General features: G+C 38.1%; 1 protein-coding gene across 2 annotated transcripts in view; it reads left to right on the forward strand.

Annotated features, from left to right (window-relative positions):
* The first annotated feature begins 1,035 nt into the window (after positions 1 to 1,035).
* The window catches only part of PPA2 (inorganic pyrophosphatase 2), an 87,755-nt gene continuing 61,841 nt past the window's right edge, over positions 1,036 to 26,949 (forward strand). Inside the window, exons 1-5 of one of the 2 annotated variants that reach the window (XM_042935777.1) lie at positions 1,036 to 1,298; positions 14,486 to 14,550; positions 16,504 to 16,548; positions 21,143 to 21,196; positions 22,632 to 22,751. In XM_042935777.1, the coding sequence (XP_042791711.1) occupies positions 1,124 to 1,298; positions 14,486 to 14,550; positions 16,504 to 16,548; positions 21,143 to 21,196; positions 22,632 to 22,751 (459 nt within the window). In that variant the 5' untranslated portion in view covers positions 1,036 to 1,123. The remainder of the gene's footprint in view (positions 1,299 to 14,485; positions 14,551 to 16,503; positions 16,549 to 21,142; positions 21,197 to 22,631; positions 22,752 to 26,949) is intronic. The other variant, XM_042935776.1, reaches the window with a different exon arrangement.

Here is a 26,949-nt window from a genome sequence, read left to right on the forward strand (position 1 = left end):
TTAAATGCATTTTTTTGCCTCTTTCTGTAAAATTGCTACTTTTTGCTTTCACTTTTAACTGAATAACAGATATTTAACATTAAGTTTTAATTTCTAATGAAAAAAACTTTTTTACTGCTTTCTTCTGGATTCTCTCTTTGATTTGTGAGAATTGAACTTTATATTGACAAGGAGGACATTGATGATCTTAAGAAGGTGGAGGAAGCTCATCTGAATTGAGATGGGGAAAGAATGTGAAGTGGAGATACTACTTAGCAACAACTGTTTTCACAAGTTTTTCTGGAAAGTGAATAACTAGAATTTCATATGCTAATAGAAAAATTTGGTAAAAAGGGACTTCCAGGAGCAATTTACCGCCACGACAGAGGAGCCATTATTTTATGCAGGGCATGCTGCCACAACCAGCAAGGATGCTAAATCTTAATTCCTAAGTGTTTAGCACATTAACAATCCAGTGGGTTGGTCAGGGTGAAATATGTTTACAAAGACCTGGGTACAGTACCAAGTGCCACTGTAGAAGTGAAAATATAAGAAAAAGAAAGGCTAAATCACCTTTAGTTTGGTTAAATAGGAAAGGCTTCATGCAGGAGATAGCATTGATGATACAAACATCTTTGCACAGAAGTTAATGTTTTTTTTTTGCTCTAGAAGTCAGTGTCAAGGTCAAATCTTCACAAGGAGGTCTGATCATTCTTACGATGTTTTTGTGTGTGTGATGCTTGTCCCCTACATTGGACATCATCTAGAGCAGCACCTGGCACATAATTATCACTCAATATATCATTATAATAAAGATAATATTATGACAGTAAATATTGACTGGATTGGTGAAGGCACGAACGCATATACACATTAATAAGTGACCATGAGCTCCTCAGGGGTGCTGGACGCTGTCTTGTTTACCTTTGAACCCTGACCTCACTGCTCATATACAGTGTACCTTACTGCAATTTACTGGGCACTCCCATTTCTCCCGTTTCTCCAACCAGAGATTGGCTGGGGTGGGGGATCCAGATCCAGACCCGGGGCCAGAGTGTTGACTCCGGCCAGTAGGGGACGCCGGCGCGAGGCTCTGCCAGGACCCCAGCACCGCCCAGCGCAGAGCCGGACCGCCGTCTACGCCATGCGCGTGCTGCTGCCACTCCTGCGCACGGGTTGGGGCTGGCGCGCGTGGGCCCCAGCTGCTGCCCGCTTGCCCCCGGTTACGAGTACAGGGTCCGGGCCGCACCGCGCCATGGCCCTCTACCGCACGGAGGAGCGCGGCCAGCCCTACACCCCCGATTACCGCCTCTTCTTCAGTAAGTAGCTCGCGGGGACTCCCGCGGACGGCGCGCCTAGAGGAGGCTCGGGCTGGAGCCTGTATGGTCCGCGCGGCCTCCTCCCTCCTTCCTTTGGGTGGCCGAGCGGCCCAGGCCGCCTGCCCGCACGCGGGGGCCCGCGCAGAGCCACGGAGCAGCCAGCGAAGGGGACGGCGAACCCAACCCCCAAAGGCGGAGCGCAGAGACGCAGGGCAGCCGGCGGCGCCGCGCCGAGTCGCCCTGGGCGCGGCCAACCGCCCTCTCCGAGCCGGGCGCGGAGCGCGCAGGGGCGCCCGCGGTACCCCGCTGCGGCCGCGCAGCCTTAGGCGAGTCCCTGCCGCCATTCCGGGCTCAACGTAATTTAGTCGTGGGAGGGAAGCGCAGAATCCGCCCTCTGGACGACTTTCTCGGGCGCGTAATCAAGCTCCTCCTCCCGGGGAGGGCCGCCTGCAGTTGGAGAGGCAGGCAGAACTTTGGAAGTGTCTCGTCCCGTGGGTCTTTTTCTGGGGCGACTCTGGCCAAGGATCTTGTCTCAGAAGCATGAATTTATACTCACAGGTTGGCACTTTGAATGCTGTGCTGCGTCAAGAGCCTAGTGGGCCTCAGGGTAGCCAGTGTCCTCCTCACATTGAACAAGCCCCAGAGGGCGACACGAATTGCGGGGCGCTGAGCTGGCCGGCCAAGTCGGAAAATGACCCCGGTTCCCGTTATTCTCATTTTTCTTTGCAGCCCCACGTTGCACCGTGTAGGTTAGCAATAACGTGAAAATAGCGAGGTTGGTCGAGTTGCTTTCATGCCTCATTGATTTCAGAGCCCTAAGGGTAGGAGTACTCTTTCTGTGAAGTCGGCCTTGCCTGACCGCGCATCTCGTAGGAGTACCAGCTTTGGAGGCTTTCAGATTTAAGCCCGAATCCTGGATTTTTCAGCTCTTGGCTCTGTGACCTCTGATGAGTTTCTGACTTTGCTACGCCTTGTTTTTTGTCTTATCTGTGAAACAGGACTGTAAAGATTACATGGTGAAGTGTATGTAGTGATTAGTCAGAGTGTATAGAATATAAATTATTATTAATAATACTTGTCTCATTGATACATGTAATTTATAAAATGTTTACACGTATCCTTAACTGAACTTAGCGTCGAAGGGTATTTTATGGAAAAGGAAACTGAATTTGTATACTCTTAGGATTATGATGCAACTGATAGTGAAATACCCATATTCTTCAAAATTGGTTGCTTTTTTCCTCTTTGGTACATATTTTTTTTACATCCTTGTTTAGTCAAGACTGATCAGGTGGAGAGGAACCCTTAACAAGAAGTCCCAAGTTTCTGAATGGATGTGTTCCCAAAGGTTATGTATGATGTGATGACTTTGGGCACCGTTTTCTATTGAAAGAGTGTTATGAAATGGCATTTAGGTTTTTGAGTAGATAAAAGCTTGTCTAACATACATGGCATGGTAAAATTATTCTAGATTTGCAAGAAGTACAGTTAATAGTAGACCAAAAACGTCAGTATGTATTTATGAAGTGTGCTAGACACTGTTAGACATGGCACTGGGGAGATTTTCATTATGGGCCCTGCTTTCATGAGAGTCATAATACCAATATATTACATTATTATATTATATAGTAATTAAGGAAAATATAAAGACACTGAAAAATATTTTACTTGCATGTTGGCTGAGAAAAAATATCTTGAGGAGCCTAGAGTATATGACATAGTTGACTGACTCCTGGCTTTGGAATAGAGAGTCCTTAATCCTGACTTTGCGGTATGAGCTCTCACTTCCTGTTATTTGGGCAGGTGATTGCTTCATTTCATACAGGGCCAGTGTCTTTAGTTGTAAAATAATGCAGTTGACCTAGCGTTTGATCTTCAAGGTCCTTGTTGGTGCTGCCATTCATTGATTGAAGGTGTTGGATCAATATTAGATATTCTGACATTCTCTCTTGGACAGGGCCTCTATTAGGCCATCTCCAGGGCGGAATTGGCCACTCACCATGGTTGGTTTCTCTAGCTACAAGTGTATTTCAGACTCATGAGTTGTCCTTAACTAGAACGCCAGAGATATCTTTTTTACCCAGTTAGGATAAATGACAGAAAACAAGAAAAAAGGTTTCCTGAGGTAAATGTGCAAGAATTGGAAGGAAGGGTGGTTTGGGGGAGGGGCCAGGTGGTGAGGTTGTAATTGGAAGGTTATGTGGGGTTAAACAGTTCCTGAACCAAAACACCAGATGGCATCCTTGGCCCAGGACTGTGTACTGCTTGCTGGCAGGGGTAGGAATAGTGAAAGGAAACCCCTTCAGTGTGAGGGAGTACGAGGAAAACAGTGAACACATTGCTCCTTTTAAGGATGGTCTCAGATTGGGTATTTTGAACTCTGGCAGTGTCTATATGCAGTAGTAGAGTGTAGTTGTACGTGACTTCAAAGAAAAATATGAGGGGCGCCTGGGTGGCTCATTCTGTTAAGCGTCTTACTTCGGCTCAGGTCATGATCTCGTGGTTCGTGGGTTCAAGCCCCATGTCAGACTATGAGCTGACAGCTCAGAACCTGGAGCCTGCTTGGGATTCTGTGTCTCCCTCTCTCTCTCTCTGCCCCTCCCCAACTCATGCTCTGTCTCTCTCTCTCAAAAAAAAAAAAAAAAAAGCATTAAAAAAAATAAACACTTGGCTGAAAAGTGTTATTCAGCATTATTACAGTGGAATCATTTCCCACATTTCCAAATATATCCCAATTCCCTGAAATACTACTGCATTGGAAGGTAGACCATTTTTGAGCTTCATATCTGCAAATGCTTTCTCTTTACTGCTATTCAGAAGAATCAGAATAAATGATAACTTTAATACTTTCTTTGTTTTTTCCTTTTTAATTAGTGTGGACTTTTTAGAAACAGTAGTGAAGTGAGACAGAATGATGTAGAGGAAAAGGGATCTTGCAGGGAATCACCAGGCCCCTTTGGTGCCAGCCCTGTCCCTTTATTAACTTTCTGTGTGGCCTTGAGTGAGTCATTTAACTTATCTGTAATTCATTTTTTTAAACTATAGAAAGAGGAAATTGGACTAGATGATCATTTCCCAAACTGTGCTGAGTTGAGCACAGATGTACCATAGTTTATTATTAGGTTTCTTTAAACAGAGGGCTTCATGGTTTAATAAATGAGCAGAACACTTCCCATTTTATCACCATCTTGGAGAGTCACAGTGTGCGTATTAAAGTTCTGGGAAGTTCTGATGTGAAGTAACTTGTCCTAAAATTTTGACTCCTAGAGCCCTTATTTCTCATCACATTTGTTAATATCATAGTGACTCCAGAGTTTTATGGAATTAAGTTGGGGAAGCACTGGGTGAGATGATTTCTGAAACTTCCCAAAGCATGTGTGTATCAAAGAAACAATTCTACACCAATAGGCATGTCTTAATGGTCTTGGGCCTCAGCTCAATTTCTCCATCAGCAAAATGGGGATAATGCTAATAATATTATAGAACTGCTGTGGTAGTTAAATGTGTAAATATGATCAGTGTTGCACACATGGCATATGGTAAATATTTAACTTATGTTATTTCCTTTTTTTTTTTTTTGAGTTCAAGATATAAGACCAAAATTCTTGTCATAATCTGTGAAGGGTGAAAACAACAGGATGCGGATAAAATTGAATCTTTTGAATATGTCTCGATGTATTAATTCCTAGGCCTCAGTTTTAATGGATACTGCCCTGCAGTCTTTTGAATTAATTGTGAAATCATGATGAAGTTAGACTTGTTTATATGGGACCAAAGATAAGCACTGCATGTCAGTGTTCCTTTGATAGTCTGTATGTTTTTGTTTTGCTAATAACTTGAAAATTCAATATTTCAGGTTTTTTACATTTTCTCAAAAGATGAGTAGAAGCTATGCTTTTCATAGTTTGCACTTTTGTTACTATGGGATAGTAGGGAGCAAGTGACTGGTTTATTTAGAGAAACAATGCTGTAGGTAATTCACATTGCTTTATTTAGCATGAGAATGAATCATGCAGTTCTTTAACAATGAATGAATTTATTTTATCATTTATAGTAACTATGTGCTTAAGTTAAAATTACTACTGGTTTTCTTTTAAGTACATCATTTGAGTGGTAGGTGATAGAATCTGCAGTTGAATGTACCATACATTTGAACTTACTAAAATTTTCTGTGAATAATCCACACAATGTGTGTTTGAGTCTTAAATATATGAGTTTTGTAACCTTTTTTTTTAAGTTGGCTCATACCATGGAATTGGAATTCTGTGTAGAACATGTAGAACATTATGGTTATTGTGTGAATATTGAAGAATTATTTGTACTTGGTATTCTTCATTGTTAAAGCTTCCAGTAAGTCTCTAGAAATGCTTTTAGTAATAATATGTAATAGTTTGTTGGTACTTGGCATCCATGTAGCTATTTTGTATATGTACATGTAACCAAATACTGGTTTTGCATTCCATTCCATTTTCTCATTTACTAATACCATTAATAAACTTACTAATACCATTAATAAACTTTGATCCTGATACAACTTGGTGTTATGAGAGAAAAACATAGGTAATTTACAAAATAATAGAATAAAATCTCAATTCAGTCTAGTTGAAGGGAAAGTTTTGACATTGGCGATGTCAAGTGTATGTATATTGATGGGCCTGAAAGAATTCATTAGTTTATGCTCAGGGATGCTGTCTGATTTTTGACAAAGTGAAATATCAAGACAGGATGGTAGGGTGACTACAGTTGTTTGTTGGATTTTCCCTCTAATAAATTTCCTATTGAATTGATAGTAAGTGAATAAAAAAGGATAACCCTAAAACAACAAATAAGAAGGACTCATCAGAGCGGGAGATTTCAAAATATTTATGGAACATGAAAAATAGATGTAACTGTGGTTATTGATGAAACAGCGTGTATGAAATCCCAGCTTAAGTATATGTGTCAAGGGTCTGTAGTTTAAGAAGAAGCCAGGCTCCTTGCAGAACCTCAGAGTGGTTGTGGGTGGGATGTGGCACTTATCGAGGGGTCGATATAAGTTTTATTATGGAATAGCACACAGATGCTTACCATGCAGGTTTAGGACTTGTGGGATTGGCTGGCTTCCTCTACAGAAATTGAAGAAAGTGTTTGGAGGGAAGTAGAACAACCTGATGGTATTGCCCCAGCAGAGCCTTCTACATTCTAGCACTTAGGCTCCTACCGACCCCAACCAACACTTCTGACAAGTGTCAGAAGGAATGGAGGGGTAATTACAAAGGGATAGATAACAGAAGAGATCTAAGAATTTAAGGACCTAAGCATTCCTAGTCCCAGACGCATTATAAAATCTCAGAAAACTGAGGCTTTTATAAAGAAGATTCTGAAAGTCCTGGGGCTGGGGACAGAGGAGGGAGGGAGAACAGGTCACCTGCAAAGGAATGATAATCAAACTGGTATGTGACTTACCAGCATAAATGAATGCTTAAAGACTGGAGTAGTGCCTTAAAAATTCTGAGAGAGAAGAATTTTCCCCCTACAATTTATCCAGACAACATTAATCTAGACTGAAGACCAAATAAAGATATTTCAGACATTTAAGGACTTGGGAAATTTACCTTGTATGCATCCTTTCTTACAGAACACAAATTAGGGATAAGCTCCAGCAAAACAAGTAAGTAAACCAAAAAAGATGGATGAGTGCATGGGGTCCAGAAAACAGAGCTGAGCTGGAGACCAAAGAAGCAAAATCTTAGGGTGCCAAAAAAAGCATTCAGTCCGTGTTGCACCAAGAGGATAGCGATTTCAAAGGGAACTGTGTAAAGAGAGAATTCCATAGTCTCTGTGGAATCTGTGAGGCATTTGAATAATTTATAGATATGATTATGACTGACAATGGGAGAAACATAATTAGAAGCACAAGTCAAAATAGAAGCCAAACAGGAAAGGAAATTTAACTGTAACACTATACTTGGCCAAAAATCAGCACATAGACAATGCTTCTCAAACTTACTTCAGTGTAAGAATTATTTGCGGGTGCTTGCTAAAAATCTAGATATCCAGATCTCTTCTTAAGATTCTGATTCCCCGGGGGCCGCCTGGTTGGCTCAGTCGGTTAAGCGTTTGACTTCAGCTCAGGTCATGATCTAACGGTCTATGAGTTCCATCCCCGCGTCGGGCTCTGTGCTGTCAGTTCAGAGCCTGGAGCCTTCTTTAGATTCTGTCTCCCTCTCTCTCTCTGCCCCTCCCCCACTCACGCTCTGTCTCTCAAAATATGAATAAACGTTAAAAAAAAAAAAAAAGATTCTGATTCCCGGGTCTCCTGGGTGGCTCAGTCAGTTAAGCCTCTGACTTCAGCTCAGGTCATGATCTCACAGTACGTGGATTCAAGCTGCTCCGCATCTGGCACTGTGTTGACGGCTCAGAGCCTGGAGCCTGCTTTGGATTCTGTGTCTCCCTCTCTCTCTGCCCGCCCCTTGCTTGCTCTCTGTCTTTCTCTCTCTCAAAAGAAATAAATAAAACATTAAAAATTTTTTTGAAAAAAGATTCTGCTTCCCTAGGTATGGGGGGTCCAAAGACTTTTTTTTTTTAAACAAGCACTCCCAAGTTTTTCCTATGATTAGAAAAATTTTGGAAATACACTAATAGGAAAAGCACAGAAAATTCAGTGTGATTGTAGAACATTTACCACCTTGAAATGAAGAAAAAATGAAAATGCAGAAGATAGAAATTAGGAGAGAGAAAGAAGAATGAGGAGAATGAGGTAAAAAGCCAGTTAGTAGGGTCAAGAAATACTGTGTTTGGTGGAACATTGGAATCAAGCTATAGTGTGTTAAGATTGGTCAGTAGAGAATTTAAGAGGAATATGTTGGGGTCAAATGAAACAAAATTTTCTCTTAGCATTGGAAACAGTAGATAATCTCTAAAATTGGTAAAGTAAAAAATTATCATACAAATATATTATTTGGGGAGATGTAGATAATCACTAGACCTAAGGTAAGTTAAAGAGGTGAAAGTAGGTTGTTCTAAAAGTGGATCTGAATTAGAGAGAGGTGGGTACTGATGTCATTTTTTTTTTAATTTTAATTTTTTCATGTTTATTCATTTTTTGAAAGACAGAGACAGAGCACAAGCAGGGGTGGGGTGGAGAGAGGGGGGACACAGAATCGGAAGCAGGCTCCAGGTTCTGAGCTGTCAGCACAGAGCCTGACGCGGGGCTCGAACTCACAAACCGCGAGATCATGACCCGAGCTGAAGTCCGATGCTCAACCGACTGAGCCACCCAGCGCCCCCTGATGTCATTTTTTTAACCATGTACATGCATTGCTTTGTTTAAACAACAAAATAGGTATTTAAAAAGCAAACTGATAGCAACAACTTGGTTTTAAATCTAAAGAAACAACCAGTCTGAACTTCATATAATGAAGTTCTCACTCAAGATTTATTACTAATTTATTATTCTGAGGCTCTGAGAAAGGGCTGTCTGTACTGTGCCTCAGTTCTGTTACCTTTACAAAGTGCCATACATTGCCACAGTGCTTGCTGCATATACCACATCTCTCTATGGCTCGTATGTATAATATAGATTACCCTTTTTGTTGTATAGAGAGGATCAGGATAGATTCTACCTATCTTTAAGTCTACTTTTAGGGGCTCCTGGGTGGCTCAGTCAGTTGAGCTTCTGACTTCGGCTCAGGTCATGGGTTTGAGGCTTGCATCGGGCTCTGTGCTGACAGCTCAGAACCTGGAGCCTGCTTTAGGTGTCTCTCTGTCTCTGCCTCTTCTCCACTTTGCTCTCTTGCCCTCTCAAAAATAAATAAATAAGCTTAAAAAAAATAAATCTACCTTTAGAGATTCTTCATACTCTTTATATGGAGCATACTAACATAGCACTGACCTTAGAAAACTTTTAATGGGTTCTCGTTCCTTTGTGCATTAGGTCAGTGATTAGCTTTCTGATAATGATGCCAAGAGGACCTTTGTCTTTGCACTTACTGGATAATGCTTATGTAGATGATTTAGTGCATTCCCTTTCTTGGCTGTGGATATAGCTCACTTTTAGCACGTTTGTATTCCAGCATCTAGTACATTACCTTTTACGTACAAATTGTACATTGCTCAATTGAAAAAATTGAGAAAATTAAGTTTCAGAGAAATTGAGTGACTTTATCAAGCTCACTAACTAGAAGTCAGGATCTTGATCTCTGTATTCATTGCTCTGTGTGAATTTACTGGTGTATTGCTCATCAAAGCATTATCATTATCTGACATTTAAAGCCATATTTTATTTTTATTTTAGTGTGTGTAATTCTTTTATTCTTTTTCTTCATTAGTACATTTTTATTTATACTGTTTCGTGATCCAAATGGCTTCCAGTAGGTATGGTTATCTGAGACCACTCATTCACTAATAACTCTTTTTACCTTCCAAGATGCCAATTAGATACCACTTAAACATATGTATTGGCATTACCATAGTGTTTGAATATGATGTTTGTTTTTAAAGGTTTATTTTTTTAAAAATTTTTAATGCTTATTTTTGAGAGAGAGAGAGAGAGAGAGAGAGAGAGAATGAGTGGGAGAGGGGTAAAGAGAGAGGGAAATAGAATCCAAAGCAGGCTCTAGGCTCTGAGCTGTCAGCACAGAGCCTGATGTGAGGCTTGAACTCACAAGCTGTGAGATCATAACCTGAGCTGAAGTCGGATGCTTAACCAACTGACCCATCCAGGCATCCGTATTTTTTTATTTTTTGACAGCACACACGTGTGCTTGTGCAGGAGAGGGACAGAGAGAGAAGGAGAGAGAAAATCCCAACCAGGCTCTGTGCTGATAGTGCAGGACTTGATCTCTCGAACTGTGAGATCATGCATGACCTGAGCGGAATCCAGAGTTGGATGCTTAACCGACTGAGCCACTCAGGCACCCCTGAATATAACATTTAGATTGCAATTTAAAGAGATAGGTACCTAAGCACACTTCACAAATCTTTAGCTTTTAGCAATCACAGCTTAGGCTAGTCCCATTTTTCGCTCAGACTTGAGTAACATGCATTCATCTTAAATCTTAGTTTGTTGGGGCTTGTCCCCAGTTAACAAGAGCATTGGAGCTCTAGAGAAATTTAACACCAAATCAGTGTGCTAGAGGTATTTTTCACTCTTAATTACAAAGGCAGCCCAGCTATTTTGTCAAATTTCCTATACTTCCTTAATTTTAATAATGAAGTTCCCTGGTCTGTGCAACATCCTGAATTCTTAGAGCTGGGATTATTGTTAATTCCCATCACAGTGATAGGTCTCAAAAGTAATTATTGATATAATCTGCTAAAGGATTGCATTTTTCTCAAAACTGTCTTATCTTTGTGACTTAAAGCGAAGAATTACAGACTGATTGCTCATTGGAACAAGAGCTTCCATTTATACTTTTTTTAAATTAAAAAAATAATTTTTTTAATGATTATTTATTTTTGAGAGAGAGAGACAGTGAGCGCGCACATGAGCAGGAGAGGGGCAGAGAGAGAGGGAGACACAGAATCTGAAGCAGGCTCCAGGCTCTGAGCTGTCAGCACAGATGCGTGGCTCAAACTCACGAATGGTGGGATCAGACCTGAGCTGAAGTTGGATGCTTAACTGACTGAGCCACCCAGGCGCCCTTTATTTATACTTTAATACATACTTTCCTTAACCGATTTTTTTTGCTCCGTATTTTTTAAATTGCATACATTAGTTCACTTTTTTTGTGTGAACAGTTCTGAGTTTTGATAAAATATAGATTCATTTAAACACTGTCATAGTCAAGGCATAGAACAGTTCGTTACCCCGAAATAGTTTCCTTGTGGTCTCTCTTTAGCCCCCTTACCCTGCACCCTCAAGCCCTGGCAGTCACTGATCTGCTCTTTATCCCTATAGTTTTGCCTTTTCCAGAATGTCATCTAAATGGAATGGTTTGAGTCTAGCTTCTTTCACTTGGCAATAGTTCATTCTTTTTTATTTGGGACTAATATATCATTGAGTAAAACACCCATTATATGGGTGTAGCAGAGTTTATCTGTTTACTATTTGTACATTTAGTTTGCTTCCAGTTTTGATTTTGAATAAAGCCACCTATAAACATTCACTTACAGGTTTTCATGTGAACATAAGTTTTCATTTCTCTCGGTCAAGTGCTTAACAGTAGGATTTCTGGGTCAAATATTTAACTTTATAAGAAATTGCCACACTGTTTTCCAAAGTGTCTGTATCATTTTCAGTTTTCACTGCCATAATTTATTTTAATAGAAAATAAAGGTGACCCATTTAAGTATCTGTGTTACTTATAGAAAAGTAAATAATCATGCAGCAAACTGATAATTTCGTTTCTTGTGTTACTCATAGAGGATTTTAAATTCAGGCAGAGAATTTGACGTTTGATCTGGTATGGAAAAGAATTTTTTTAAGATGCATCTTTTTTAACTAATGAAAAGAGCTTTATAGGTCATGGCAAGCTTTTCATATACTTTGTCACTTATGTACTCTTAGTCAACTTTATCCTACCTTGTACATGATCTTTCATGCACAACTCCCTTGTTCCTAGAGTGGGAAAAGAAAAATTACGTGAACTTTTTGGAGGGAAAAATGAAATCGTAATAGAGATGTATTTATTGAATGCCTACTAAGTGCTGGGTACTTTCTGGATGCTGGGGACTGAGGAGAGAGCATAACAGAACAAATGAAAACAAACAACAGAAACTCCTTCCTGCAAGAACTTTAGTAATAAGTGCTAAGGAAAGCCTGTGAAGCATGAGAAGAAGAAATGCAGTTTTGGTGGAGTGAGGGCCATTGTTAAATTCTATGCTTCTCACTTTAGTGGGCTGACGCCACAGCTTGTTTTTGTTTATTTAAATTTTATTGTGAAATAATTTCAGATTTGGCAGAGTTGCAAAGATAGTACAGAATTCCAGTATATCTCTTACCAACTTTCCCCAAATGTTAATATCTTTCATTAACAGTGTACATTTTTTAAAACTAAGAAACCAACATTGGTACCAACTGTGAACTCCAGATTTTATTTGGATATGACTAGTTTTCCCACTAATGTCATTTTTTTCTTACAGAATCCAGTTCAGGGTACACATTATACTTAGTTATTGTACTTCCTTATATTCTCCCCAATCTAACAATTTCTCAGTATTTCCTTATTTGTTTTATGAGTTTGAGACTCTTAAACAGTATTGGTTAATATTGTGTAAAACGTCCCTCAGTTTGGATGTATCTGCTGTCGTTCTTGTGATGAGAGTGGGGTTATGGGTTTGGGGGGAAAAATACAAGTGAAGTACATACCCTTCTCATCACAGCGTATCCGGAGGTACATGTTATTAACATGACTTTTCCCTGGTGATGTCAACTTTGATCACTCGGTTAAGGGTACTTCTTGCCAGAGTTCTCTACTGTAATGTTATTGTTTTTCCCTTTCTATGTTGAAGTGAGTCAGTCATTAAGTTTAGTCTGCACTCTGGGAGAGCAGGGTAAGCTTTCCTTCTTGGAGGGGCGACGTCTATATGTATATATTTCTTGGAATTTTTTGTAAGAAATGTTTGTCTGTTCTCCCTCATTTATTTATTTAAACAATCATTTATTTGCATTAGTGGGTCTCTTGTATTATTTACTTAATAATTTGGTTTGTGATCGAATACTCTGTTATTTGTTCCTCAGTTTGTTCCACCTTTGACCTTTGGGAGCTCTTGTAGATTGGCTCCATTTCCTTTCGACATACAGCCAAGCTTTTGTTTCTTTGAGCACTTGGTTGATTTCTGGTCCTACAGGATCCATTGGGTTCATCTTGTATAGTTTTTGTCCCAGCCTTAGAATCCGCCTCTTCTTTAAGAAGTCCTAGTTCTTTTTACTGGAGAATAGTACTTGGAAACCCAAGATTTGGGAGCTGAGTATACTCATTGCTATTAGGCTGTCAGCCAGTTCATGTTTTATTTTGTTAAATTTTTTTTTTAAAGTCTAAATTTGAAAATTATGCCAAAGAGGTAGCAAGGCAGAAATAAAACATACCCTGACTTAGGTAATTATAAACTGAAAAATTTTTATGGCTGTATTAAGCCCAGCTTTTAAAATATGCATTTTTATATGCAATGAAGATAAGACAGTTTCTATTATTAAAGTTTGTTTTTGTTTTAAGCTTACCTTAATATAAACATTCTTATCACTGAGTGGAAACAAATGATTTGTTCTTTTCTTTTAATTGGGTAGGATCTTTACATCCTGTTCATAGGATAATAGACAGAAATTGGGAATTCTGTTAGATTACTCTTTGGAAAAGTGACATCAGTTTTTATCCAGTCACTTATTAATGAGTATCTGTTCACAAGTGAGATATTTCATATTTGGGGCTTTAGTCAATTTTAGACATTTTCTGCTTTGGATGTGTTAAGCTAGAGAGAGAAGTACAGTTGATCCTTGAACAATGCAGGGTTAGGGGCACCTGCCCACTTCACAGTTGAAAATCCATGTATAACTTTTGACTCTTCAAAAATTTGACTTTTTTTTTTTTTTAACGTTGATTTATTTTTGAGACAGAGACAGAGCATGAAGGGGGGAGGGGCAGAGAGAGAGGGAGACACAGAATCGGAAGCAGGCTCCAGACTCTGAGCCATCAGCCCAGAGCCTGACGCGGGGCTCGGGCCCACAGACCGCGAGATCATGACCTGAGCCGAAGTCGTACGCTTAACCGACTGAACCACCCAGGCGCCCCTCAAAAACTTAACTTCTAATAGCTTATATTGACTGGTAGCCTTACTCATAACACAAGTAGTAGATTAACACACATTTTGTATGTTACATGTATCATACACTGTATTCTTACAATAAAGTAAGCTAGAGAAAAAATGTTACTAAGAAAATCATAAAGGAGAGAAAATATATTTACAGTATTATATCAAAAAAAATCTGTACCTAAGCAGTTCAAACATGTTGTTCAAGGGTCAACTGTAAATTATTTCAGTAAACCAAATGTGGATTACTTGGTATGTATTCTCTGTGGTCATCATATTGGGGCAAGTTTTAAAAGTTGAATTAAACTTTAAATTGGGAGTTAAAGTTAATTTCGAAAAAACTTTAAAAACTCCTTTTAGGTTTAAAAGTGGATAAGGATATAATTGCTCTGAAGAACAGGATAGTCCATTGCTTTAATTCTGTATTTTTATTTTTGTTTTTTGTTTTTCCTTTGCAGAGAATGTAGCTGGTGACTACATTTCCCCCTTTCATGATATTCCTCTGAGGGTGGACTCTACAGAGGTATAGTTTTTAATTTGTTTTGGGGGTGACAACATGTACTTCTAGTATCACCACAAAATACTTTTTAGAAGCATTTTGAAAGGAAAGAATGTGGGTTGGAAGTCAAGAAGGATAACAGAGTTATCACAACAGGATTGTAAGCCTCCTTCATGAATTAGAATTAGTGTGAGAATAGGATCATTCCAGGAGGAAGGTTATGGAACACTGATGTGGGATTGGTGCTGCCTTCCAGCCCTTCAGAGGACTGGACTGTCAATAAGATGGCTGCAGGGAGGATAATAGTGAAGATTTATTGAATGCTCATAGTGCTTATCCAAGCACTGTGCTCAGAGCTTGAGTTGCATTATCTGAGTACAGCTAGGGCTACTGTTATTACCCTTATTTTGCTAATGAGGTTCAGTACCTTGCCCCTGGTCACAAATCTATCATCTGTTGTGGGAAGTGGGATATGAATTTAGGTGCTCTAACTCCAAAGGTTGTATTCTTAATTGCTCTTGTGCAATCATTCCAGCTCATTACTTCTAAGTAGTATTCAGCTGCAGGACAGGAGGTCATATAATCTGGAGAGAGAAAGAAGGCAAAGAGAGGGCAGAAAGAACTCCATTTTACTTTATGTGTGTCCATGTGTTTTGTTTTGGCCGGTGAACAGTCCAACCCAAATATCTCCTGTCTCCCAACACCACTGCTTGCTTTTGGCCAAAAGTGCATGCATTTATTTATTCACTTACTAATTTCTTCTTTCAGTAAATAGTTCTTGCAGGCTTATTATGAGCTAGACGGCATTCCAGGCACTAGGGTTGCAGCAGTGAGTAAGATAGATAGGAGATATAGTTCCCACTCGATGGAAGGAGGTGGACAACCAGGAAACAAGTCAATCAGAGAATGTTAAGTGCTGTAAAACTAGAACAGGATAATGAAAGGAGTGATTGGTGGGTGCTGCTTCATGTGTGGGTGTACCATGACAAAATCTATTCACCTAACAAAATGATAATATTTTGTGGAATCAGGCAGTAGGTAGGGGTGGAGGTGGAACAAAGAGTGGACTAGAAACATTCCAGTCGGCATGATATTCTGCCTAAGGAGAATGGGTTTTGGGGAATATGAGAAAGTTGAGAATAGGGCAGGACTAACATAGAACAGGATACGCCTGTGAATTCTGGGCACGTGGGGATTGGTACACACAGTGGTTGTGTACATAAGTTTCTCCCATCCTCAACTATTGATTAGATAGTTATTGATTAGATCAATATTAGATAGTTATTGATTAGATCACCCTCTAATGATTAGAACTGTTGCACCTTGTACTTTGGGAGGTGGTTGTTTTAGGAACAGAAATAATGTTTCAGGGCCTACTTGGGATAGTCATTTTTCTGTTTTGTTTCCTTCTTTGGTGTTTTTTGTTTGTTTTTGTTTTTTTGGTGTGTAAAGGTTACATGTAAGTGTGAGCATTTGTGAATGGAGTAATTTTTCTTCCCAACTCATCATATAGTCTTTTTTAATTTAAAAGTGCTTGATGGAGGCGTAGTAATCACACCTTTGTGGAATTTACAGGCAGGAGATGTAGCTGAGTACTTTCATGGCTTGTTAGTCATGCTCCCTAGAGTTTCATTTCAATAATGAAATGACTGTTTTAAGTGTAATCACGGGAGACTGACAGTCTTTCCTTTAAGACCGAACAGAGCCTTTGCTTATTTTTATAAAAACTAGGAAAATATACTTGAAAGAGATTTAGCTTTTCTAATAATTTATTTTATGAAACACCTTGATGCTCATGCACTGGGGATGCAAATGCTGAGAGAAAAGAAACTGGGCATTCGGTAGTTCTCGAACCCGGTGTCTGGACAGCTTCTGTAGTGGAATATTTCTGTAGTAGGCTTACTTGGATTGCTTTGCAGTGCAGTTGTATTCTTTGATGAGATATTACAATCACAAATACCATCTTTTCTTTTATAGGAAAATGGCATTCCTACAAAGAGAGCACGAAATGATGAATATGAGGTATATCTAAAGGTTTTTATTTTTGTGAATCACTTCTGTTGTCCGTTAAAGACCTCGATGATTGTTTGCATTTGTAAAGTGCTTCTAAACTTTTCCCCTCTATGAAGATTTTTGTGTGCGTTCTGATGTTTTTATTCTTCCAATATGTGTGTATGGCAGCTAGGGATGATCTTACCATTTCATTTCTTTTTCTTGTTTATAAAATCAAATTTACCGTTTTCTTTATTGCACACTTTTTAAAGTGTACAGTTCAGTGTAATTAGGTACTTCCGCATGTGCAGTCATCACCACTGTTCATCTCCAGAATTTCTTCTCAAACTGAAACTCTGCCCACTGAACAGTGACTCTCCGTTCCCTCCTTCACCCAGCCCCTGGTAACTACTATTCCATTTTCTATTTATGAATCTGACTATTCTAGGAATCCCCTTAACATTTCATCTTATAAGTGAAAAACCAGAGAGAGTCAGGAACAGAACCCAGGTTTTAGTAGCAAGTTACTTATCATGGTAGATAGTCTAAAGTAAAGGTACTTTATGAAAATTGGTCACTTTGTCATTTTTTTTATTATAAGGAAAAAGGTGGTTTGAGAGGCTGTTTTAGAATGCAGGGACAAATCTTTTTGGGGATAGAGGAGGAAAAAAGACCACCTATATGCTAGAATAAACATGTTCTAAATATATCTTTTAAATATGTGACTGTCAAACCTTCAATAGTTGTTGACTTAGGCCCAGAACGTCTGACTGATGTCTGTCATCTCATCTCATGTTGTTGATGCCTTTTTATCTTACTGATGCCAGACAGCCTTTCCTATCACCTTCCTCAGCCTTCTTTTCCCTTCAACTTTATTTCCATCTTTTTTTTCTCTATTTCAACTGAAACTCATGACCCCAGCCTTTGAATCTACTTCCACAAATAGCTCTGGGTGTTGTTCAGTCCCCACCACCATTGCCTGCCGTCCATCTTGTATTCTCTTAAACTGGTGTTTGTTAAAATGGTCCTTAAACCACATACATTGGAATAATGTAGAACACTTGTTAAAACTTCAGATCCAGGCCTTAATTACATATCTACTACACCAGAATCTCTGCTTGATGGAGACTAGTTAGTCCACATATTTAACCAGTGTTTCAGGGCATTTTACACGTACTGAAGTTTGAGAACCACTGCCCTAGATGTTGGGTGAATAGACATTGAGGGGTTCGAGGCTTTATAGTTTCCTAGAGACTTTATGTATCAACCTGGAAATAGTTTTCTCATTGGGGAAAATGTATTCTGAGAGCATATAGCCAACTTAAAATTTAATTCTTAGAACATGGTTCATTTGTCAGAGACTGCCTGATTTGAGTCTGTTTGTGGTTTGTGTGTTTATTTATTTATAATTCTGAACGATTTTTCCCAACCCCAAGCCCTTGGCAGCCACTTTTCTACTCTCTGTTTCTATGAATTAGGCTGCCCCCCCCTTTTTTTTTTAAAGAATTCCATATATAAGGTTCCATATATAAGAATTCCATATAAGTGGTAAAATGCAGTATTTGTCTTTCTCTGTCTGGCTTATGTCAATGAGCATAATGCCCTAACAGTCTACCCATTGTTGTCGCAAATGGCAGGTTTCCTTCTTTCCCATGGCTGGATAATATTCCACTGTATATATTAAGCACATCTTCTTTATCTGTTCATTCATTGATGGACACTTAGGTTGTTTCCTTATCTTGGCTATTGTAAGTAATGCTGCAGTGAATATGGGGGTGCAGGTATCTTTCTAATATCCTGTTTTCTTTTTTTTCTCGGATAAATACCCAGAAGTGGGATTGCTGGATCATACAATAGCTCTGTTTTAATTTTTTGGAAAACTGCCATACTGTTTTCTGTAGTGGCTGCAGCAATTTACATCCCACCAACAGTGCAGAGTGTTCCCCTTTTTCCACATTCTCACCAACACTTGTTATTTCTTACCTTTTTGGTGACAGCCATTCCAGCAGGTGTGAGGTGATATCTCATTCTCTGATAATTGTGATGTTGAGCACCTTTTCATGTCCCTGTTGACTGTGTGTCTCTTGGAAAACTGTCCAATTCCTCTGCGCATCTTTTAATCAGATTGGTCTTTTCCTGTTGTGTTGCAGGAGTTATGTTTCAGATATTAATCCTTATCAGATACATGGTTTACAAATACGTATTTTCCCATTTCTAGATTGTCTTTTTATGTTGTTAATGGCTTTCTTTGCTATGAAGAAGTTTATTAGTCTGATGGTATCACTTGTTTATTTTTGCTTTTGTTGCCTTTGCTTTTAGTATCAAAACGAAAATTTATTTGATCTTTTAAGAGTTGGAAAGAGAAAAGAAGGGTGATTTCCTCCCATTTTTCCCAAAGGCATATAAAATTTACTGACTTTTTTCATATCTTATTAGTTATCTTTTTGGTTTTTGCAACAAAAATAGCAGGGAAAAATGGAGGAGATAACTGAAGGAGGTAAATGGTCCTAGCTCATACCCAACTTTCTCGGTGGAAATGTGTCCCCTTGTGTCTTTGTGATTTTGTACTAGATGTCAGTAGACTGTTACTGGTTTATAATTAACAGTAGTCTTAGGATAACCCAACTAACACTGGCTTTGAAAAATTATAGATTATATGCATTTTATCTGGAAAGAAGAAAAACAGACTGGAAATTTGTTCTTTAGAGATCAGAACAAATGATGAGGGGAGATGGTTTGCAGGCTTAAGATTCAAACCTTATCTTTTGTTCTTTTGGCCTAATTCAAGTCTCTGAGTGGTTTTGGTAAGTGTCATTGTGTAAAACAATTGCCACTAGCCTGGTCTTCTCTATCACCTCTGAGTATTCATCTGTATGCCTTTGTCCTCTTATAGCCAGGCTTTCAAGGATGAATAAATTATGTGAACATCTGCCATTTACTTAGGTTTTTCTTTTTAACAGCTACTTGAGACATATTTAAACAGGTGCTGGGATACCTCATGAAAGAGCATAGAAAATGAAACAGAACAGCAAGACTGTGTATGAGGTTGCTAAGATAGGTATGAGACATACTTCTAAGGAGCAATTGTTGAGAATTCATTCTTGGCTTTGTTCTTCATCTCATTATGGATATGCAGCTCTGTCATTGGTAAACTTTAGTCTTACCTAGAAAAATTGAACAACCATCATTGTTTTTTGCGGCTCAATTTAAATTTATACTTAGGTGTGTAAATGGCATCCTTTGAATTAATAATAGCATTTGTGTTTCACTTGGAAAGCCCTCAGATACTGTTTAGCAATGCTGCAAACCAGAAGTTCTCCACTCTGACTACATATTAAAATTGCTTGGAGAGCTTTGAAAAATAAGCAGTGCCCTGCCTCAAAACCATTGAATTCAAATAAGTGGGTATGTGGGGGGTGGGGCTCTAGGAAGCTTTTTTTTTTTAATTGATAAAATCTCTCCTGGTGATTTTGATGTGTGGCACAATTGAGAGGAAGTATATTTAATCACTGCTTTCTCAAATGATCTATACTAAAGGGTTAGTTTTTTGGTTTATTTCTAATCTGTTGTGAACCGATACTTTTAAAAAATACAATTATTATTAGAAAAGTGTAATTAAAGAAAAGTGTAATTCAGGGTTCAACAGACCTAAAAATTACTGCATCAAATTGCTGTAAATGTTTCTAAATGAACCTATAACAGTCAGCTTGCAGTTAGCTCTGGTTCTTGGCCACAGTTGGTGTAACACTGTTTTAAACCAATACTGTGCTATGGTAAGCTGTTAGTTACTGATATCAAAATGGCATGCAAGGCAACCTTACCCTTGAGACTTTCTCTTTATAAGGCCCAAACTGCAGGAAATTATAGCCTTGTATTCCTAAGTATTGTGGGAAATTATTTTTGCTAACCATTGACCTATAATCTGCTTTGCTTTAAACAGTGCAAAATTCAAACATGATAAAAAGAAGTAGTAGTCCTTTTGTAACTTTAGGGAACCAGAGATCACTAGATAAGCAAACTAAGTGTAGAAAGGCGTTTCTCCTTGTAAACTTGATACCTACCTACGCAGATATCCTTAATTTCACATTATGATCATTGTAATTTGAATTTAAATAGTGCTTTGTGATTTTCAAAATATTTTATAATTTTTTTGTATTTTCATTTAAATTACATAATTGAACTTTATAACAACCTTACGTAGGTGGTGAGTAGGACAGAGTATTTACACTTACTTTGCAGATTGGAAAAGTGAGACATTCAACTCACATGATGGACCCTGTCTATCACTCCTGTTTTAGTGGGAAAATAAAACTTGAAACTGGTTTCCTGACCCCATTCTAGTTGTGTCACTATACTGTGAAGGTATTTCCAGAAATATAGCAACTTCTGACACTGCAGCAGTGTTCAAGTGACATGATGGCTTAAATTCTGCTGTGTTTTAGACAGCTTCTCTAATTTTTCAGAAGAAATTTACGGCATATGCAGATGTATGATACAGTCTGCACACATTTTTGTAGGGAAAGAAACTAAAGCATCATCACACAAGAGGTGAGTGATAAAGGATAGGTAAAATTTAAAAAACAATCTCTCTTTGTTTTTTGTTGTTGTTTTTTTTTAACTGCAGACTTTGTTTAATATGGTTGTAGAAGTACCTCGGTGGACAAATGCTAAAATGGAGGTATGAATATTTTCTATTAATATCAAATGGAAATTATAAGTAATAATGATATAAAAACTTTGTTTCAAGTCGTTTGGCATAATATTTTTGAATTTCGCATGGTTGACAAACTACTTTATGATACAAACAATTGAAAACACTTTTGTGAACTTTGAATCTCATTTCTAAAAGCAAAATAGAGCTGAATTTTTACTTTGAAGCACGTGTTTTCTATTTTTGCCATTCTAGTTTGTTATACACATATTTATTTAATTTTCTTTGACTCTTCTGTCTTTGAAAATAACAAATCTTTTCAAGGTTTATTTAAACAGATTCTGAGATATATTTTTGTTCATAGATACAGTTGAAGTATACTTATTTGGGAATCATGGCAAGTTTAGTTTGTAAGGACTTAATTGTCCTTTAGATTTTACTCTACCAGGAACGAAAACATTTTATTGGCCAACTCTTGATCAATGAGCACTAAGAGTGTCTGCTATTCCCCTGGTTACCTTTTTTTTTTTTTTTTCTTTTCTATCTTTTCATGAGGCATGAACCTATCAAGAACTTCCCTTTTGCTTTTCAGAATTTTATTGTTCCATCTTCAGTTAGGTAAGATCCCTTAAAGTTCTGAGTGAAATTTAATTTGTGGCCCTTAGTTTCTTTCATTATTTAAGTCTTTTCCTATAGCTTTGGATGCAATGGCAAATACTATTTAAAGTATTTTAATTAAAGATTATTATGTAGGTATGTATTTTTCAGAATTTATATTTAGAGAATTGTCACTAATTACTAGCATTGCTTTGGTTAATATTTTGATAGGGAAAAGTAAAAATAATAGGTTCTTTTTTGGTCTTCCTTCAGAATGTTTCAGAATTCTGGCTATTTTCTACTTCAGGTATAGGATCAAGAATCTGAGAATCTACCTAATTTAAGCAGTGTTTATTCACCAAAAAATGGCTTCAGTTATTCTTTATAGGATAGATTTTTTTTTTTTTACAAGGCAGTTTGAGTATGCTTGATAGAAAGAAAACAAATGAAATTACTTGGTGAAAATTACTTTAGGTTAACCTTTTTATCATAAGATTGATGATAAGATGCCCAAAATTAGTATTTTCACTAATTTTTAGTAATTAAAAAAACAAAAACAAAACAGCAAGTAGGTTAATCTTTATCCTCTTGCCATTTCAGTCATTCTGTTATTTGTATTAGAAATGAATGCATAAATAATAGAATACCTAAGTCTATAATGGGATGTTTCCTTTCCAGATGTTTTTTCTTACACAACACTGTAAATTAGAAATAAGAGCTGGCTTAGCTTATTTTACAGTGTCTTTGACCAGTAAGTTAGAATATAAATATTTAACCTGATAATACCAGATTTAAAACATACAATTTGAATATAGGATTAATCATTTCTCATTCTCCTTCCCCCTTTTTTCCATGATGTGTGTAGATTGCCACGAAGGAGCCATTGAATCCCATTAAACAAGATACAAAGGATGGCAAGCTACGCTATGTGGCGAATGTCTTCCCTCACAAGGGTTATATATGGAATTATGGTGCCCTCCCTCAGGTAACATTCTTGTAATAAAACTTCTCTGTCTTCTGAAAAAATTTTCTTGTAAATCCTGTGGACTACTTGAAGTTAAATTGGTTCTGAGGACGTGTCAGTTTGACAGATTTGTAAATTTAAAATTTTTTAATGGGGAGTTTCATTGTATCTATAAATTTTTTTCAAACTATATATATGTCTATACTCAAGTTCTTGGAGTTAGGGATATAGAACACTCATATTTGGCATTTTGAACATATTTCCTTTGCTGGGCTTGGCTATTAAGAGTCAGTGAAAAATGTTTTATATGCTTTATCTTCAGTCATTTCTTTGAATGTGACAAGTTATGCTTTTATATACCTTCATATGTGATAGCATCCTTTCTTTTCCCATTTTGTTTTCTTTTCGTGTTTCCTCACTCCTGGAAAATGATATCTCCTTCCAAATTATTTAGTGAGTGAAACTCGGAGTATATAGAATGAAAATTTTGTCTAGGCTTAGTGGATATAGGGAAGTATTTGTCTGTATGATTATAAGAGCCATCTATATTAGACCATCTATCTGGATATTTAAGCTTTCTATTTTTATTTTATCTATTAATTTTAATACTTTACATGAAATTACAAATTATTTTGGAGAAATAGGGAAAAAAGGGAGTCTGAAAAAAGGGAGACTTGCTTTACCCAACTCAAAAAACCAGCTGCCCTTGTAGAATAAATATTTACAGGGGAAGAAAAAAGAAAATTGTTTTCTAAAGAGTCAGCCTGCCTTTGATGCATTTAGACCACCCACATGGATACGTTCTTGGTTAAAACAAGCCTTTCTAAAACGATGTACTAAGAAAAAGAACGTCTGGCCTGTTGAAACCATGAAGGCAGGTGTTCTGACTCCCCAGGTGCCTAAGTAGACATTCGGTTTGACCTAGCAGTAAAAGGGTAAAAAAAAAAAAATTTGTTAAGCTTAGGGGATACTGTCTGTGGGAGAGGATATATGGATGAGGGGAAGGCCAGAGAAGCATTTGAATTAGAGAAAGACAAAAACAGAGACAAAGTAGGCATTAACAAAGAAACATGTTAATGTTTCATTAAACATTTATTAAGTATTTATGTGCTAAGCAGTGTATGGGTGTTGGGTATACAAAGAAAAATGATATATTAATATAAGGCAGCAAATATATATTAATGAAGGCAGCAAAATACGTGACTGAGGATGTGGGTTTTGGAGCCATATTGCCATGTAATAGTAATATGATTTTGGGTAACTTACTGTGTCGTTCTGTGCCTCACTTTCTTTACCTGTTAAATAGAGATGATAAAATACCTATTGCGTATGGTCATGTTGAGGTTAAGTGAGTTATCGCACGTTCATCTTAGAAGAGTGCCAGATGGATAGGGATCACATTATTACATCTACTGGTACTTTTATTATATGATCTTTCTTCTGAAGGAATTCAATCTCATGGGGGTAATCAGCAACTGAACCACTGGTTCCCCATAGAGCATAATAACTGCTACTAATCATCTACTAATTATGAGCTTTTGTAGTTTATCTAAAGTCCTGACAAATTTTTTTACTCCTCCAGATATGTTTGAATTTTCAAGATGCTTCTACCTTCGATTATGTTAGTCTGTTAGGTACAGTAGCTCTACTTTAATTATAACAGAATTAGACTGTGGCAGTCTCTTAATGCATCCTGAACTATTGCCTACTGAAACTTAATACTCCATCCAGCATCCAAGATAACATTTTAAAACTTAAATCTGCTAATGTTTTCCTCCTCTAAGAACCTTTTTGGTGGTTTCATATTGCCAAAAGGATAAAACATGATATTCTTAACATGGCTCTTCCACCCTGCCTAATCAATCTGGCCTCTGCTTTGTGCTCCAGCCTCGTTTTGCAACAGTTGTCTTTTCTTGCTTCCATTTTACCACAGCGACTCCTTCAGTGTTTCCAATTTCTCTTGTTTCTACACCAAGCCTTCACAGAGCTGTTCATTCATTCGGTACATGTTTTTTGAGCGCCTGATGTTGCGAGGCAGTGTTGTCAGTACTGGAGTTAAAGTAGTAATCAGAATGACAAAGATCCTTCTGGGTCTTTTATTCTGGACAGAGTGACAAGGCAAAAAAAAGTAATAAAATGTACAGTGTGTCAGATGGTGATAAGTGTGTTGGAGAACGATAAAGCAGGGAATGGGGCTATAATATATTGGGATTGTTGCAGTGTTAGATAGGGGGAAGGCCTCAGTGAGTAGGTGTTGAGTGAAGACCTCAAGGAAGTAAGGGGACAAGTAGTATGGACCCCTAGGGGAATCCAGCAAGAAGCAGCAAGTTGTAAAGGTCCCAAGGTAGGAGTAGGCCTACTGTGTTGAATAACAGGAAAAAAGGCCAGTGTGGCTAGAATGGAAGTAAGGAAGAATAGACCTGTATTACACTCTCTGCCGTTTTTAACTGGAAATTTTTACTATCTTTTTAAACCCAAATCCAAAAGAGTGTGTTAGTCTTTAGCAAAAGAATATACTGTCTATTGCATTGAAGTTACTTACCAAACAAAAATAACTAAGTTGATTAATGTTTTTTTTTTTTTAAGTTTATTTTTCAGAGAGAGTGTGAGCAGGAGAGGGGCAGACAGAGGGGGAGAGAGAGAGAGAATCCCAAGCAGGCTCCACATTGTCAGCACAGAGCCCAATGGAGGGCTCGAACTCACTAACTATGGGATCTCGTCCTGAGCTGAAATGAAGAGTGAGACACTTAATTGACTGAGCCATGGAGGCACCCCTAAATTGATTAATGTTTATACAAAATTGAAATTAGACCAAGTGTTGATGGGACGGGATAATTGTATCTAATATCTTTTTGCTTCATTGTCAGTGCCAAGACAGAATTAATCTTTTAAAATGATAGCCAGCCCCTGATCCCGTTTACATTTTTTATTTCATCTCCAGCTTCCCATCCTTCTCCTCCAGCTCCCTCACTCTTACACTGGCCTTTGCACAATTCCTCTTGTTCCCCAGGCACACTTGTGCCTCAGGCCTTCACATTTATTGTGTCCTCTGGCTTGGAACACTCTTTCTCAGGTACACACATGGCTTTTTTTTTTTTTTTTTTTATGTTTATTTTTTTGAGCGAGAGATTGACAGAGTGTGAGCAGGGGAGAGGCAGAGAGAGAGGAAGACACAGAATCTGAAGCAGGCTCCAGGCTCCAAACTGTCGGCACAGAGCCCGACGTGGGGCTCGAACCCATGAACCATGAGATCATGACCTGAGCTGAAGTCAGACGCTCAACCGACTGAGCCACCCAGGCACCCCACATGGCTTACCTCCTTAAACGTTTGCTCATAAATGACCTTCTTCATGATGTCTGCCCTGATGATCCTTTAGAATTTTAACCCTGCCTCCTGAATTTTTGTTCTGCTTCATACTTTATTTTTTCCCTTTTCTATAGAACCTACCAACTTCTAACACGTTCCATGATTTAGTTATTTATTATATTTGTTGTTAATTTCTTCCAGCTAGAATGCAGACTCCAGGAGGATAGGGATTCTTTCTGTGTTGTACATTGACATTTTCCAACTAACTGCTTAGCTTAGTGCCTGGCACAGAGTAGGTGATTAATAAATATTTGAGAAAGGGTAATGAATTCATTGTGTGTGTTGCATTTGTTTCATAAGCTTGTATGGTATTGGATTTTGCCGTTTTCTTATGCTTTGTCTTGTAACAGCAGGATGTGTGTTAAGAGCAGTTACCAAGCCAACCGTGCTTGGAAGAACATTAAGCTGTAGAGTATTGTTTAAGTAGGAGTCTCTCTTACTTACTGGTGATTCATCAGTGTGCTGTGGTTAGTTCAGATCTGTTGAACCTTGATAACTTCTCCCTCGCTGGCAGTAGTGCCGTCCCCAAAGGTTGAGTTTGGCCTGAGCAGAAGCTTGCTTTGTTTTCTCCCAGTTATATTTCCATGTATAATGGATTATTCCAATTTTATATCTTCTGAGTGAATATTTAGAAGACCTGTTAATGTTAGTGGACTGGGTAATGTTAAAGGACTAGAATCATGAAATTTTAGCTTTCTGTAATTTTTTTAAATAAACAACAATATTTTTTAGTTGAAGTATAGTTGATACACACTGTTATGTTACTTTCCGCTGTACAGCATAGTGATTGGACAACTCTGTAGGTTATGCTGTGCTCACCACAAGTGCAGCTACCGTCTGTCACCATATAAT

Source organism: Panthera leo, chromosome B1, assembly GCF_018350215.1.
Source record: "Panthera leo isolate Ple1 chromosome B1, P.leo_Ple1_pat1.1, whole genome shotgun sequence".
Taxonomy (NCBI): Eukaryota; Metazoa; Chordata; class Mammalia; order Carnivora; family Felidae; genus Panthera; species Panthera leo.